At 37.8% G+C, this 17,005-nt stretch overlaps 3 protein-coding genes across 5 annotated transcripts; all 3 read right to left on the minus strand.

The window, feature by feature from the left end:
- Positions 1-446: 446 nt before the first annotated feature.
- Positions 447-1,572, minus strand: LOC119988936. The gene is made up of 3 exons (XM_038834202.1): positions 1,430-1,572; positions 962-1,111; positions 447-825 (listed from the first exon to the last, which is right to left on the minus strand). Exons 1-3 carry the CDS (start codon positions 1,439-1,441, stop codon positions 583-585), a joined length of 405 nt encoding a protein of 134 aa, XP_038690130.1. The 5' UTR covers positions 1,442-1,572; the 3' UTR covers positions 447-582.
- A 1,308-nt stretch (positions 1,573-2,880) lies between these two features.
- LOC119988934 lies at positions 2,881-3,863 on the minus strand. 2 transcript variants are annotated; one of them, XM_038834198.1, is made up of 2 exons: positions 3,723-3,863; positions 2,881-3,428 (listed from the first exon to the last, which is right to left on the minus strand). In XM_038834198.1, exon 2 carries the CDS (start codon positions 3,416-3,418, stop codon positions 2,951-2,953), a length of 468 nt encoding a protein of 155 aa, XP_038690126.1. In that variant the 5' UTR covers positions 3,419-3,428; positions 3,723-3,863; the 3' UTR covers positions 2,881-2,950. The 2 variants fall into 2 exon arrangements, with proteins under 2 accessions (XP_038690126.1, XP_038690127.1); XM_038834199.1 differs by having other exon boundaries at positions 3,752-3,856.
- A 604-nt stretch (positions 3,864-4,467) lies between these two features.
- LOC119988924 (homeobox-DDT domain protein RLT1-like) lies at positions 4,468-16,934 on the minus strand. 2 transcript variants are annotated; one of them, XM_038834185.1, is made up of 18 exons: positions 16,307-16,931; positions 15,770-16,192; positions 15,118-15,200; positions 13,637-14,038; positions 13,458-13,547; positions 13,213-13,377; positions 12,843-13,065; positions 11,420-11,520; positions 11,076-11,162; positions 10,794-10,946; positions 10,522-10,677; positions 10,205-10,414; positions 9,442-10,107; positions 8,822-9,373; positions 6,972-7,595; positions 6,749-6,853; positions 6,213-6,473; positions 4,468-5,878 (listed from the first exon to the last, which is right to left on the minus strand). In XM_038834185.1, exons 1-18 carry the CDS (start codon positions 16,443-16,445, stop codon positions 5,129-5,131), a joined length of 5,190 nt encoding a protein of 1,729 aa, XP_038690113.1. In that variant the 5' UTR covers positions 16,446-16,931; the 3' UTR covers positions 4,468-5,128. The 2 variants fall into 2 exon arrangements, with proteins under 2 accessions (XP_038690113.1, XP_038690114.1); XM_038834186.1 differs by having other exon boundaries at positions 5,129-5,878; positions 15,118-15,191; positions 16,307-16,934.
- Between the last annotated feature and the right edge of the window lie 71 nt (positions 16,935-17,005).

The following is a 17,005-nucleotide window of genomic DNA, read 5'->3' on the forward strand; positions in this document are numbered from 1 at the left end:
TGAATGAAAACGTTCATCCTCTGAAGTGTTTTACATCATTTTTATGAAAAAGTCTTTCCCCCAACCTACAGAAGACTAAAACTAATCACCATTGCTTTCAAGGCTTGAAACAAATTACATCCAAAACTCCATCTTTCGTTGCTTGATCTTCATCTTCTTAGATAGGAGGGCTTAGTTTAGGGTGAGGGTTTTGCAACTATAGCTTATGCACTACACGCTCGTACACAAGCTTGTGTATGAGCGGCTGGAATCACCATTATTTAAAAGACAAAGTAAAATCATGCCCGTCTTTTATTCCCTGAATTTTTTTTTCTTAAATTTTATAGTTTCTACGACGTCGTTCTCTCATGAATTTCTGCATTGTTTTGTTTTGAATGGATTTCTGGCTTTCTGCAGAGATTCTCCAATGTCAAATTGTGTAAATTCTGCTCAATAAAATCATGACATTTTTGGTATAAAGATTGTATTAATAGTACTCCAATTCCAAATTATTTGAGCAGAAAAATGAAGTGTTCAAGTTACAATAATGAATCAACTGTCACTGATCATAAAATTGGAGTTTATTCTCCTACAATGCCTCCATCAGTGTCTTGTTCTGCTACTTTTTCTGCTTATCTGAACCAGATTACCAAACAATCTAGGAATACAAATCCCCTGAGACATATCCATGCTACCTCCTCCTCCTCCTCTAGAGACTGCAGACATCCTCTCTTCTTCATTAAAATGGATACTGTCAGGCAAGTACAAGCCTCCTCCATCTCCTGCTTTAAATCCAATCAACCGCCCCAACGACACGCTATTGTCTTGGAAAAACGACGCCGTTGACTGATTGATAGCCAAATATCAACATAAACCATGAGACTCAGTTGAGTACTAATGGGTTCTAGTAACTCTGTGTGTGTGTGTGTGTGTGTATATATATAACTGATGAAAATTAAATGGTCTGTGTTAATTAAGGTACCCCAGTGTCAAGGTTGGAGGATAAGATTGAAGAGAAACTGGTGGAGTGCATGTGAAGAGAGTGATTCTGTGCCGCTGGAGCAGTGTGTAGCCTCAAATTCATAATCTCAAGTCCCAGTGGCCATCCATTTGATCCCAATCTTTCTTCATCCTTTTTTTTTTTTTTTCCAATGTCAACAAGGACTCATTAATCAGTATACAAATTATTATACAAAAACAAACAAATAATCGCAGATTTCTTGGTTTTGGAATTGCAGGGGCTGTTGGGAAGAAAACAGATCAAACTTGTCTATCCTAATCCAACCCAGAAATTAAACAAGAACACATAAAGATCATCATAAAGATCATAATATGAAACTGGCAAATCCAGAAACTGATTCTCTTTTTGACAGAACAATTAAGTAGTCTAGTTATTAATTCTTGATTAACAAAACCAATAGAAGTAGCAGAACAGTGTGATTTTTTTTACCTCTGTGGACATGGCGTCAACAATCTCCACAAAGAAGGAATTGGATAGAAAATGATGAACCTAGAGACTTGACTTCACCCCCCACAATAGCTAAGAATTTTATGTTTTATGAATAAGACTCTTCAAAATTTTCTTCACTCAAAACAAATAAGAATATTAATGGGTTCGGGACCCACTTGGATGTTCAAGTTTCAAATCATCCCATGATTTTTAAATAATTTTTTTTTTCTTGTTAAATAATTTGTTTACCAACTTGATAATCACAACTACTCCCCCCAACACATAATCAACGCACGACCATGTGTTTAAACAACCTGATGACAAATGCTTTCAAACAGCTATGAACTAGTTGTGGACAATTTCTCGTGTGGTGGCTGAATCATCGGTATCATTACTTCTCTGGATTGAATGGAACATGACACCCCACAAGCCACAATTCTTTAGTCATTACAGGCAAAGGTCATGGGTTTTGTCGAACAGATCAGAAAGCCTACCTAAGTAAATCCATCGAAGGACACAAATTGTGGTCCTTTCATATGAATTGTTGAACAATTGATTTACAGTTAGCCAATCACATCATAGAAATCTTGTTAGATCACTCATAAATGTGTCTTGCTAGACTTATTTTCAAGCAAACAAAAACAAAGAAGAAGAAGAAGGTGGTTTTGTAGGCCAATGAACACTCAATACTTGCTTAACACTACCGTTAATATAAAACTAAAATTCATTAGTAAGAAAGAAGTCGGAGTAGTTGAACGGATCAAGTGGGATCAACAGTGCACAATCATATTTTCCTTCCATTAATAACAATTAAAAGCGTACGCGAAAAGTATAATTATGGTTGCCGCCGACACCGCCATCCCCAAGTGATACGGCACTCGTCCCTACTCAGATTTCCGGTGCAATTAGTGGTATTGAATTTGAAGGGTCTCTCTCCTTGCTGTTGGGCTATCCATTTCATCCTCAATTTAATGTGTAATTATAGGCCTAAGTCTTGTATATCTCACTGCCTTTTGGCAGTAGAAAACAGTTAAATCCTCTAATGTTTTGAGTTTTGACTTGTCCAAAGCTCAAACCCAAAGGCAATACCAAATCAGATTTATTTTTTTTTACTTTAATTTAAGAGCTGAAGTAAATTTTCAGTACAGCCAAAGCCAAGGTAACTACTTCAGCTATCAATTGGTTTCGAAAGTGGAAACCTCTTTAAGACTTTAACCGAGTTAATTCTCCAAATTGTGTGATGCTGCAATTGGTTTCTGTCTCATGCAGCCATCTACCGCTGTAACTGTGTCCCTGTTTTATGGCTTCGCAAGAGTAACCATTTTCTCATCTTTCTATGTTGGTTTATGTACTGATACTTTCTAGTCCTTCAAGTTCCTATTGTAATGAATTGCGCCAAATTCAGATCTAACCGGCCAGTAAATGATAAGTGGAAAAAAGCAACCACCATAGTCACTTACAAATCCAATATTGAACAATTGCATTAAAAGCATCCTAGAATTCCTGTGAATGCAACACTTCTCAGTTATCAAGATCAGGAAATGGGTTCCATAACAGAAGAGAAAACAAAAACAAATTGGGTACCAAGATAGGAATCAAAGGGTTCACATCACTACCTAGGCGTTTCCTTCTTAGTCTCCTTCTCACATACACCCTTCTTTGCTCATCACCCCACTGTGCCTCCTCCACTCCCTTGGCCAGAATCAAAGGTGGGGGCTGTTGGTAAGGGCACTTGCACCTCCAGGAAGTCTTGGGAGGCCCAGATCTTGAGATCTTTTTGAGGAATAGAGAGAATCCCCACCTTAGGTGAAGAGAAGGGAAGCCAGTGGTGGTCGGTTTGTTGCAGAGGATTGGAGGGTAGTCCCAGTTTAGGTAACAAGGGATTTGTGTGGAGATGAAGAACTGAGAATGGAGAGGTGGATTTGTGGTGGGGCTTGTGAGGATATGGGTTAGGGCATGGATTCTCTGTTCCCAAGTTGTGTCTTCCATGTTGACAGTCCTATCCACAAATTCTCAACAATATAAGGCTGAGAATGAGGCAGGCTGATGCAGCGTCAATGGATCAGAACATTCATCGAACAAGTTATGTGCATCATCAATAAAACTGCTAGCAATACTTCAACAAATAGGAAAGATAACTCAAGTATTCCTACACTACAACCACGCCTAAGTACCATAATCAAGACAACCTATCCAATATCAAACCAAAACCCACCATATATAATTAATCTTCAACAAACACCAACCTATTCATAGTTCTTAATACATGTAAATACAATATTAGGATGCTTACACAATCAAGATAGGAAGAGAATTACAAACCAACGGGGAAAACCTCAAACATCAATCAAGCACTTGTGGAGAGGGTAGAGAACTCGAACTAAGAAAAAAGAAACTAAAGAACAAAAGTTCACACCATATCCAATCTCCTCGTCATGTTTACCATGTCTTCTTTTTAAATAATATAAAATCTGATTTAAATAATATTAAACAATAAAAAAAGGAAATTAAACATTAATATGATTTTTCTTTAAAAAATGAGAAAAATATGAATTAAAGGGACTACTTAATGCAATTTAAGGAAATTTATCCAATTAATCAGAACTTATTAAATGCAAAATCGGAAACCAAAAACGAATTTTTCTTCTATAATCTGGATTGAAAAGCAAGATATGATTATACTACACTCATTATCCAATGAAAATGTATTTTACAATAGCCAAAGTTGAATTTAGTCTTGCACAAATTATAGTTCTTTTTTTTTTTTTGGTGAGTAGTATTATTAGACAAGGAAAATTACAATCAAAGCCAGCCTCAAAGGGCCTGAGAGGCCACAAATGATGGTACTGACTACTGAACTTGCACGACGTGAAAGTCACTTAACTCAGCCCAGGCAAGACTCCCATTTCTTTCTCGGTTGGGCCAACCCAAGCTGCCCATTTCTCATTTGTAAAGTCCTAAACTAGAATCTCGGCCCATCACGATTATATATTTACAATTTATTGGAAAATTATAACACAGAGAATTGTCTGTTCATATGTCACATAAATTCGAGTTAAATAACATTTACCATACGTCAAGAAAACAATAACATAGCAGTATTGAAGCTACAATGAAATCTTAAATGGTATGCTTACTTCTCCTATGAAACACAACTTTACCGGTTAACATAGAAGACTGCAGATCCCGAATCTTGGCGTCCATGTTCTCAATTAGCTTCTCATGTCGCTCCAGATAAAGGTTTCCAGCATTTACACCCCGAACATCTTCCTCTAGAGCAGATTCAGGATTCACAATAACGAGCCCAAAATCATCACGTATGCTCGGCTCTTTTGGCGTAAATCCATTCGCTTTCAATTCATATTTAAAATCATAATTTAATTGATAATATAGCCATACGAGTACAATTGGAAAAGATTCAAGGGAGTAAAAAAAAACAGCAGAACCCTCCCCTATCACTCTTATCAGGTATGCTCGCCATCAATATCTCAATTTCTATAACTTGAATTACACTGTAAAATAAGGCTTGCTCCTACTAGTCACGAATCCTTCGCCTCCCACCCTTCTCAACGATAATATGTAAATAGGAGGCGCCTTCATTCACTAAAATTATTATACACAAGTTTAGGTCCCCTATTCAAGCCTCAACCAATAGCCTTTCTCGTAGTATACCAGATATCTGCTCTGCGTATCATTACTCTAGTCACTATAATCATCATCAATGGATTCGGATTCCGATCCATCATCAAACACTACTTTATTTGTTTTTTCATCTGAGCTTTCACCCACATCAATATTTCCCACTAACTCTTCGTCACCCTCATCCTCAAAACCATTATCATCCCCAGATACATTCATGATGTCTTCGTCACTCTCGTCCATAAGGTTTTCGTTCCACTTGTTGGAGACATCATCAAAACCTTGCTCCCAGTTCACTTGATCATACCCAACTGCTTCAGCATTGTCATCAGAGTCTGCAGCTTCTGCACAATTAATGTTACCGACACCCCCCATATGCGTCCCAATTATTTCACCATCCCACTCTTCCTCTACCACGTTTCTTCGTGGTTGTCCATTAGTCTCAATATTGATGGTCTCATCAGCTACATCATCATCTAATACCTCAGCGGTCACTCTCTCAGCTCTTCTCCTAATTGTTCGGCGACCACGTCCATATCCTTTTCCATTGGTTCTTCGTCCCTGATGTCTCAACTTTTGATTTAAATTTTCACTTTCTCTAGCATTTTGCCGGCCAGAACCAGACTCAAGACCAGGACCCCTTCTCTGCCACCTTGTCCCACATCCTAGGCCACGACCGCCTCGCCCACGGCGGTAGATGCTGCGGCTACTACGTGAGTCCGCAAGGTTCTCTTCTTTTGTATACTTATCTTGTTCTACTTTAGGTTCAACCTCTTTAGTCTTTTGAGGGGAATACATTGAAGGTAGCTTCTGCAAAATGAGGAAAAACAGCTAAGTAATTATTTTATGTCAAATAAAATTAAGGCAAACAAGGTAATCTTAAAATGCATTAAGAGCTGAAATTAGCTGAATTTTTTTATTTTTAAAGTGTACAGCCAAGAGTGTAAGTATTTTTGCCAAAGGAATGGCCAACATGCGATGACCAATGAACTGATAAGATGCCTTTCAAGTCTTCATAAGATACCATCATCATGATGTGCCTTATCCTAACAATCCCACCACGAAAAAGAATAATTTTGGACGAAGAAAGCAACAAGAGCGAAATTAAGGATAAAGTGGAAGAGGGAAGGGAAACTAAACTGACCACATATAATTTATCCTCCTTGTCCTCGCAAGGCTCAATTTTCTCATCTTGTGTGTAAATAATGGCTGCATCAAGCTCAAAAAGCCTAAGAGCCAATGCAGCAGTCGTTCTCGGAATCCATGGAAGTACAGAAACTAATCCACCAGCAGAATCAAATACAACATTATGTGATGAAACATATGAGCCCAATAGTTCTTTAGTTGTCTCAAAACTTGTTGATAAACTTTCTCGGTCTATGGCACGCTCAAGTTGAGTCAAAATCTGTAACATCACCAGGATAATGAGCATAATTATATTGGAAATGATCTCACTCAACAAAGACTAAATATACTAACAAAGGAAAACTTAAATAGGGGATCACCACCTGCCTCAGGTGGTTGTGATCCCACCGCCCATGGCCATAGGATCATGTTTGAATATCCCCCCCCCCCCCCCCCAAAAAAAAATCTCCTTCTCCCAACTAACCCATTAAAAAATAAGGGAGTTCCTGGGCATGGTAATAGCATGAAGGACAGAATTGAGAAATGTATCAAGACCTGTAAAAGTTCTTCAGGGGATGATGAAACATTTAGCGTTGCTCCCCAAGACCTCCGATAATCTTCAGTCCAATAAGATGCAAGAGCTTCTAGGGGAAGAGATGCCTGCCAATCAGTAGACGTACATGATGAGAGAGCATGTTACTGATTACCAATACTTAGTATGCAAAAGATATGTAACAATAATAATTTTAGAACAACAATCTAAGTATTGCAGCCTCACCTCAACAAAAGCTGACAGAGCCTTTATCAACCTGATTCCCAGGGGAGAGGAACAAGAAATATTTCCGTCACTGAAAATTAAACTCCTTTTGCCTTCACAGTGAACTGTGTGTTCAGAGAAACTGAAACCACTATCAGCATTACCAATCGTCTGGTGGCAGTTGGGGCAGTGATTTTCTTCAGGGAGATAACAGTGGAGACACACATTACAAGAATCTAGCAGCTGCATGTTCATCTTTTTCCCATATTTTGAGGCACACAGTTTTAACGAACAAAAGCATTCTTGCCACATCCACTTCTGAAAATCTTGGTACCTTTCTAAGGTAGCCTCCTTCTCAAATTCAGTTGTTCTTATGGAAACCCTGAAAGAAGCATCTGAAATATCAGAATTCAAACCACAGACCATACTGCTAGGACTGTCCACACCAGCGGGGCAATCCGAGCTAGAATCCATTTCAGAAGTTTCCTTTGTGATTGTGGTTTCACTTTTGTTTACATTGTTGCAACACCACACATTCCTTCGGACATTTTCTCCGAAGAAAGCCTCAATCCTTTGCAGCATAACACTCAAATGAGATTCCCTAATCCCCCTTGTATCCAAAGATGATAATAGGGTATCAAAAGCCTGCATAGAGATTCAATCCAATCAGTTTATCAGGGGAAAAATGCAGGATGAACACAAATTGATCACTCAAGTATAAATGTCTAGGCCAACATTGGGGAGATTAGACAATGTTGAGTGCCAATATCTATAAAAGGTTCCATAATGGCCAGCCATTACTAGGCTACTCAACAAAAGTTATAGAAAATACAGTTAAATGCTGTTTGGAAACAATGAACAACTAAAATAGTCACTCTTAGAGGTACCAGAAGAACTGGCCAAGCCCAAAGACCAAATTGCAAAACAAACAAAAAGCAAGGTTCTGATATGTCATGAGCTTGGAAGCAAAATTTTCATTTAAAAAAGTGAAGCAACTTTGGTTCCATTAGGTAGAGCTTATTTGCTGTCAAAATAAACGCTTATAAGCTGTGAAAAATAAGTTGACGCTAGGTGCAAGCTTATAAGCTGCAAAAAAATCTATTTAAGTTTAGTTTGGAAGATAGAATAAAAACTACACAAAAAAATGAGAACCATAAATTATTGTAGTTTGTTATCCTATGATTTGTTATTTTTTGGTAAATTTTTTTATTAATTTAATTTAACTTCAAGCTTATAAATTACAAGATATTTTTATATAACTAAAATTAAAATTAATATTTAAAAAGTTTATAATATAATATATACAACATTATCTTAAAATAAATAAATAAAACAAAAAAGCTCTAAAATAAACTTCAAAAATAAGCTCTAGCAAACAGGCACTTTATTAAAGAAAGCCTGATGCGGAAAAACACCAGTTCTGGATAAGCCAGAAGCTGAAAATCGCCTCAAAACACTAAACTATAGGTTACAAGAAAGAACAAATTGCCATTAATACATCCTTGAAAGATATTTATATTAAAAAAAAAACAGCTCTCATGCTCAAGGCTCCCGCAGTAGGGAGGGTCAGGGACAAGCGGATGTACGCATCCCTTACCCTCACATAATATGTGAAGAAGCCGTTCCCATTAATTGAACATATGACCTCTAGGTTGCACCCCTACAACTCTACCCATGGGCCACATATAGAATTTCCATTCATATCTCATTGTTAAACAACTCCACATGTCAAAAACTGTTATAATACAACTAAAATGACTTCTTAATGAATATTAAATTATTGAAATATATAGACCTCAAGAACTTAATTATGAAGCAACACTAACAGTTCCAATGCAAAATGTCGAGGGGAAAAAACAGACTTAAGTTACCTCCTCGGAATCAATAAGCCTCCATTTGCCACCTTGCAATTCAACAAAGATCCTGCCAGAACAAGGGTCATTTCTAGAAGCAGATGCAACAAATTGCCAATATCGATTACGCCTGCGATCTTGGCCTAACGGCAGTGATCTGTACACATACATCTCTTCAGCTAGGTGAGAAATATAAGATTTCAATTCTGAGCGTGACCTTTTTGACGCAAATCCATGGTGCTGAACAGAGAAATTATCTGGATTAATGGAAAGATCTTGAACTATTGATGCCCTTTCAGTAGGAAGGCCATTTGGATGATTCTCTATGCTTTGTGAACCAAGTAACAGCTTTGGGTCTTCAACAGTGCCTGGAGATACGTAATTACTTTGATTATCAACCACAGGCAATGAACTTTGGCGACCTTCCGACGGAGAACAATTAAGTTTCATTTCAGCTTTGCTCCCAGAAAATAGTGGAAACCTCATAATATCTTCTCTCATGCAACTTTTATCAACTTGTGCCTCTGCCCACATTTGCTTTTTAAGAGCATTAGCTGCTTCCAAACGATCCTGCAATACATGTTATCAGTTCACAATCCGTTATACATACCTTTCTATCACAAAACTAAAATACTTACCTCAAGAACAAAACGTATAGAACTTCCTTCATTTGCAACACCAATTAATGCAACAAGAGCATGGAGACGCTCCTCAACGCTGAGATGAGAATATTCCCCCTCTGTAAGTCCTTGAACCCATGACTCACCAGTGTCACTCTCATCAATCTCAATACTTTCTGGACCAAGATATCTAGCCTCAACATCTTTACCAGCAATGCATTGCTCATCACTACTTGGTTTGTTTGTACCGTCTGAGCCATTCATAGGTAAGATTGAAAGTAAATTTTCTGACTCATTTTTATTTTGTTCAACATCACCACAATCCTTGTCTTTTCCCCTTTTTGAGGAAGTTTGTTCTTCAATACAATGGTCAGCATCCTTGCTTGCAACCAATGGGGTTGCCAAACCATCAACTTCAGCATCATCATCAACATCACATTCAGAGTCCTCGTCCTTTTCAACATCGACATCTTCCCCGCCTAAAAACCCATTTTCAAATATCCGAATTTTCTTTCTGGCTGAAGTAAGTATTGCCTCAGCATCAGCTGGATCTTTTCTATAAAGAGCTCTTACACAATATGTCGAAGGAGCAATTCTCTCAAAAAGTTTTGTATCCCTCGTCAAAGCGACAGAAATAGAAGCCTCCGGCGTCTTACTTGTTGTCAGGTCCCGTAGCCCAGATTTCTACCAATAAATAGATAAGTCATATACAGGATGTAGAGGATGAGAAAAAAAGTTGCAAGAAATGTGTCAAACATATTTAGCAATAATATAAACTCACCTGAATCTTCTCTGCAAGTTCAAGCACAGTTAATCCCTTGCTACCTTCAAGTGAAAGAACATGAAAAGCAGCAAACTTAACAGTTCCAGGTGTCAACCGATGCCTGGATCTCCGCGGAAGTAATAATCCTTTTTCTCGCATTGATGCAAATGCATTTTCAGCAGCCGAACCACTACGCAAAGTAGAAATTACATCTTCACGACCCTTTCCCTGTAATTGTAGATAGAAAAAAGTTGTTGAATCGTGTATCATAGCACAAATCTGTTTCTAAACTTTGTAAGTATCATATCATATGGCATAAAGCAATATATAAGAACCTCTTCCTTGTCGCACGAGTATCCCCAAGCACTGCTCCTTTTCTTCAACTGTGGGCCAAATCCAGCAGACAACGCTAATTGCCGAAATATCTCAGGCCAAGTTAAAGGATTTAAGTGCTGCTGCCAGCTGCGTATGTTGAAGCCCCAAGCATAAGCCTGATGCACAAAACTAAACATCATAAATGGCTCTATAGAACATAGTTCAGCAGGAATGGAAAAAAGCATATGCCACACAGAAAACATGACTAAACACATCAATAACTGAGGCTTACCCCTTCAACAATCTGTGGATGTCCACCTTCAGGATGAGCAGAACAATATTGATTTGTTCCTAACCCAGTAGAAGGAGTTCTAGCAACATCTTCAATATCTTTTATTATCACTTTTAACAAAGCAACATGAATCTCACTAAGCAACCTCGAATCCTGACATCAGATAGTATAAAATATCAGAAAGTATAGAAAGCGAATGATTGGAATAAACTAGATAAACAGCATTGATAAAAACTCTTTTCAGCTTTTGAGGGCAAAAGAGAACACTAAATCTCGACTCACAAAATCATGAAAAGATTGAACAAGTTCATCCAGAGTGAAAGGCCACAGCCCAAGAACATCCGCAAAAGTAATCAAGTATCTCCAAACCTGGAAGACACAACAATGTTCAACCTCAAGTAAGCAAACAATAAAATTATGAGGTCAGAAGGACTTAACACCAGAGCACAACAATACCAGGGCAAAGATATACCAAGTTACTCAGCATGAGCCAGACAAAGATTTTAAAGGTCAACAACACCAACAGATAATCACATTAGGACTGTTGCAAGATTTACTCTACTGCCAAACAAAAACTTCAGGGAAAACAATGAATAAAAGAAAAAGAAATCATCACTGGGACATACCATAAGAAGATTCCCAACATTTTCCTCCGAATCAACCCAAGGTTGAGTTGACAATGGTTTCTTTAATTGCAGGGACTTCAGTGGAAACACGCTCAAAGAATCTGAAGCACAAAAGATAAGTTATGCCCGCTCAAAAAGTTTTGGTCATAACTACAGCACAAAAATTGGCACAACAAGACACAAGTTAACTGCACTACCAAACTGATCATATGAACAATGGAAACTCACTAAGTATCAGGGAGACTAAGGTGAAAAAATTCCAACAATAAATTGGCCTGAGCTTCATATGTTAACTATTTTTAAAGGAAATGGTAACACATTCAAAGAATCTTCTGATGAATTCAAGTAACAATAAAATGAAAAGCTTCCTCAATTTACATACTCAAAACCAACAACCACACAATGTTCTCTGATATCAAAATTATCACCAACACTTCTTCTAATGCAAACTTTAGGGATAAAGGCTTAGATGATGTTGATGACTTCTTCTAATGCAACCATCACGATGAGCTTAAGTCTATAATAACAGAAAAACTCATCCAAAAAGAATAACTTAGCACAACAAAATTAATTCAACAAGTTTTTATTAAGCTGGCTTCAAACCCCACTCAAGATTAATACCCCTCAAGCATGGTATTCAAGACCCACGAAGAATAATCTTTTTTTCTTTGAGATGCTAAAGAGAAGTTTTTAAAATAAAGGAAGGCACAATGGCACACGGGCCGCGACCCAAGTGTTCAGAGTAGGGCTGATTATAAAAGAAGAGATCAGTTCCATGAAGAAGCTTATTTTCATCATCACTACAAGAAACCGCGCTTTAAAAAAACTAAGGAGATGTAACCATCTATCTCTAATAAATGAATGTGTCTACCATTACCCTCGAAAGCTCAGAGATTCCATCTTTCCAAGCTTTCCAAATCATGGTCAAGGGGACAGGAGTGAGAAAACTTCTAACCATTAAAAGAAACCAAGAAGACCAATTAACAAATGAAAGAAACCAAAAATCACAATAGCATGAATGGTCAATGGTAAAATGACACAGATACTGAGCCAGAATCCAAATAGAACACCATGAAGTAAAAGCGGCTGCATGAGAGGTTAAAATCCAAATAATGGGCATTTAGATAGAATCTACAAATAAATGCAAACTGCTGAAATAATATGTTAAAATGCAGCACCTATTTGTAATATGAATCTTCTAGAAGACTGGAACTAAACTACTACCTTGGCTACAGAACGTACAGACCAGGCGAAAGGTTTTGAGACTTCTAGGTTAACTTACAAAATAAAATTTCTCTTATTTAACTAACTTTCCAATGAGAACCACCCACCACTGACGGTGCAAATAATAATGATAATAATAACAAAATCAGGAAAATGCATGGAGAACCCCTGAAATAGAACCCAAGCAGCAGCATTTCACCTCTAAATGACTCAAGGTTCTGCAAAGTGTCATGGTCAAGATGAATCATTGAAGGCAACCCTTTGCTTTTTGCAGCCAACTCCATGAGTTCCAGTTGTTCATCCTCAATAAGATCCATAGACTCTTTGGCAATTCTGCGTGCAGTTGCCTTCTCAAGGGCAGCTTTGAGTCTCACTGCTTCTTTCTCCTTCCGAAGCTCCTCCTTTTGCCTCATTTTCTCAGCCTTTTCAATATCAAACCAAAGAGAGAAAAATATATATATAGGGACACAAAAAGAACAAAATGAGAGAAGGAAGACGGGAAAAGAACAATAAGTTATATTCAATAATTTTCCATAAAGAAGCTTCAAATAGCAGGTTCAGAAACTTACTCTTAGATGCTCTCTCTGCAAAAACTTTTCCCTTCGTTCCATTTCACGCCTTTGCTCACGTTGTGATCTCTCCTCTTCTTTCTGCTTTTCACGCATCAATCTCTCCTCCTCCTTCCGTCTTTCTCGGTCATGCCTTTCCATTTCTTTCCTCATCCGTTCTTCATTCTAACAATAAAAAATAGGAACAAATGTAAGTTAAAGGATATTTGCCAAGCTCAACATGAAATATAGCTGTTAAACAGCACCTTTCGCCTCAGATTTTCTTGTTTCTCAAGCTCTTTCCGGATCCGTATCTCATGGACATCAACTTCCCTTGCAATCCTAGCTTCATCATTCTACAAGAGCCAACTACATTTTAATTACTAATCCTTCAACATATAGAAAGCAGTATACGAACACTTTCTGAGTAACTTCCCCTGATTACCTTGCGTTTCCTCTTAAGATCACCTTCACCATGGAAGATTTGGCCATCTGGCAAGAAATCCATATTTTCCGGTCCAGCAACTAAGTGGCCACTAAGGTGCGTATTCATTCGGTTGCTCGTAGAGGACTCGTGTTGTGGGAGACGGTCATCATCACTATAAGGAGATGGAAAGGCTTGACCATTACTTTCCTGTTGAGGCAACATACGTAAACGGGATGCATGGCCTCTGAAACCATGAACTCTTGAAATGACTTCATCTCCATGAACAAGCAATGAAGATCTAGCCCTTAGAGCATCAATTGATGGATCATGAAAATGAGACTGAGCAACTTGCCCATATGTATCGGATCTAATACTGGAAGGGTCTTGCAGAGGACGATAATCATGGAGTAACCTTGAGCCCTGGCATTAATTCACACTATTTCAATAACCCCACCAACAGACGTTATAAGAACAACTCTACTGCAGAGGAAACAGAATAGGGAGACTAAAGCAAGCATGGAGAAGACTACCTATTATTGCACATGAAGCAGCAGAAAAACAATGCAGCAAGGTCAACTAAGCATAAAAGATTTCAAGGTTGACGTTTGTAACAAAACATAGCACGTTGAAAAAAATTCCCTTAGAGTGCAGGATAGGTGATAATCAACAATATCTATTTTTTAATGAAAAAAAGAACTTTCTCAAGTACTGCAAAACAAGAGAACACAAACACAGACAGATATTTAATTGTACATACAGGCTCCAACTAAAAAAATTTCAGTATCAGCCATCTCAATAGGACTAATTGTCATCCGGCATTCATCTTATGATCTTACGAGAAAAGACGGACAGCATGATACACCAGAAAAATTGCAATACCAAATCAATGGTGGTTGTACCTCAGGCCATTCACACAAAATAGATTCAATACACTGAAACATGCAACCAGATGCATCCAGGTGCACCTATACTTGCATAAGCAGAAAAGAAGTTGAAATGACCTGGTGGGAGTTCGATCACACAAGCACAAAAGTTAATGGCCGAGTCTATTCTAAAATTTGACACAAAACTATAGAATCAATTCAGAGAAACTACCCCTAAACACTAAGTACGGGAGATAACTTCCACTTGCTTGGTGGTAATTAAAAAGCTGATGAACAATGTTTGTTCACTTCAGGATTTAGCAATTCTGTTGGGTATATCTACCCGCAAAACTAAAGTAGACATCACAAGAGGAAATAAGGATTACAAAAATATTTCTAATAAAATAAATGATTAAATAGAAGTAGCAAGGCCTGAATTTGATAGGGCAAAGAGAATATTCATGCTAAACTGACTAAAAGCATGCAAACCACAATGGTGCTCATGTACAAGGAAACTGAAACTTATTTCAGATTTATATCACCAAAGCAAGAAACCATGCATCTCATACGTAACAGCGCACTTTTAATATGTGACACTTTAAAATAAGAATATGAATAAAGGATTGGGAAACCAACCTTGCCTAACTTAACATCACGTTGCTCATATATTTTACTCTCGTAAGAATGCCCAAGCCGCTTCTGCTGCTCCGCTGTTGAGGCTGCAATTAAATGAACAAAATGTTGAAGGAAACAAAAAAAATTATTCAAAGAATTGAAACACTGACATCAAATCAAAACTACGAGTCCTCCAGCTAGACCAATTATAGAGGAAAACATGTGTAATGCACATCTTCTCTTAACACAAGTGAGAATGAATTAAGGCCAAAAGAAATTGTGCATAAACTAAACTGAGTAAAAGATGGAAGCAGCTCCTACGTACATCATTGATAACCAAACTTTATAGAAAAAACATTTTTAAGCAGAAACATGAAATCAATATAGATATACCATGTCAATACCTCATAGAATAAATGAAACATCACTATAATTAAAAACTGATACCCTAGTGGAACTTATCAAGAAATGCACTAGCACTCAATTGTTTATCGAATCATCAAATACTACATATTACCTACATTGCCGATATTATGAATGTCAACTTCACTATAGCCCTACACAATGGTACTAGTATCAAGTACCAACAATTGAAATTATAATATACTGAGAGTTTAATTGCATAAACTATAGCCAATGGAGTTTCCAATTCAATAACAATAGCAGCTTTTACCTAAAGGGGCTCCAAAAGCATCTGGAGGCAAGGAATCAAACTCTATCCCCAGAATTGGCCCATCCTCCCTTATTGGCTCCCCCAACTGGTCCTCAACACATGCAATAGCCCTGAGCTCCATCACCGACTGCGGCGAGGACTCATAGTGTCTCCTTCCCAAGGGCACGTCATCAAGTACGGGCTTCCTCAGCTCCGCTAATGGGCTAGACCCGGAACCAGACCCTGACCCGTAATCACTTCCCGCCTCTGTCCTAAAATCCTCAACAGGAGCCTCCATAACTGCCGTTTTACGGGGCTTCTTTGCCTGATTCTCCTTCTTGTCCTTCAGCCTTCTATGGCAAAACCACATCTGCAATTGCCGATCCGTGAGTCCCAATTTCTCGGACAATTCCACTCGTACCGCCTCTGAGGGATACGTGTCCACTGATCAAATCACCAAAACAAAAAACAAAAAACAAAAAAAAAAAATCATCCAATATTCAAAAAAAAAAAACATACAAATTAAACGCATATAAAATCTGGAGAAACATCACATACTAGCATATGCTTTCTCCAGTGTTTCGAGTTGGAAAGGCGTCTTCATCTGGCGCTTAGGCCTGGCCTGTTGTCCTTCGCTAGAACTATTGGCGTTCTTGCCCATTCTTTCGCGATCTTCTGCTTCAGAATTCGCCTCCATCGAAGATCAAGAAAATCAACAAAGGAAACGAAAACCTAGGGTTTCCGAGAGAAAACGCAAAGCGAATATCACAAGATTGGGATTTATTATCCAGCTATATCTCTTGATATCGTCATAGTCAAGAAATATCGAATAGCAATAACATTAATAATAATGGTAAAGCATGGAGATTGAGGATTGGATGAGTAAATATGAATGAGAATAATAAAAATAATAATAATAAAACAAATCGAAAAAGGGAAAAGGAGAAATCAGGAACCAAAAACCAACTGTCCTTGATCTTGACTCTAATTCCACATTCCATCATAATTTTCACTCCGTGTTTTTGTTTTTCTTAAGTTTTTATCGAACGGTGTGTTTGTTTTTGTTTTAGTATCAAAATAAAAAGAAAAAAAAAATAATATATATATATATATATATGAAATCCTTAATCCTTGGGTGCGACTGTGTGCTAATTTGGACCATTTTAATCCACACTTTCTGCGGAGCCCGGTTCTGCTGTGTGTTTCTTCCTCTTTTCTTTCTTTCCTTGTTTTTGTTTTTCTTATTTGTATAATTAA

The sequence above is a fragment of the Tripterygium wilfordii genome, chromosome 21, assembly GCF_013401445.1.
Source record: "Tripterygium wilfordii isolate XIE 37 chromosome 21, ASM1340144v1, whole genome shotgun sequence".
Lineage (NCBI taxonomy): Eukaryota > Viridiplantae > Streptophyta > Magnoliopsida > Celastrales > Celastraceae > Tripterygium > Tripterygium wilfordii.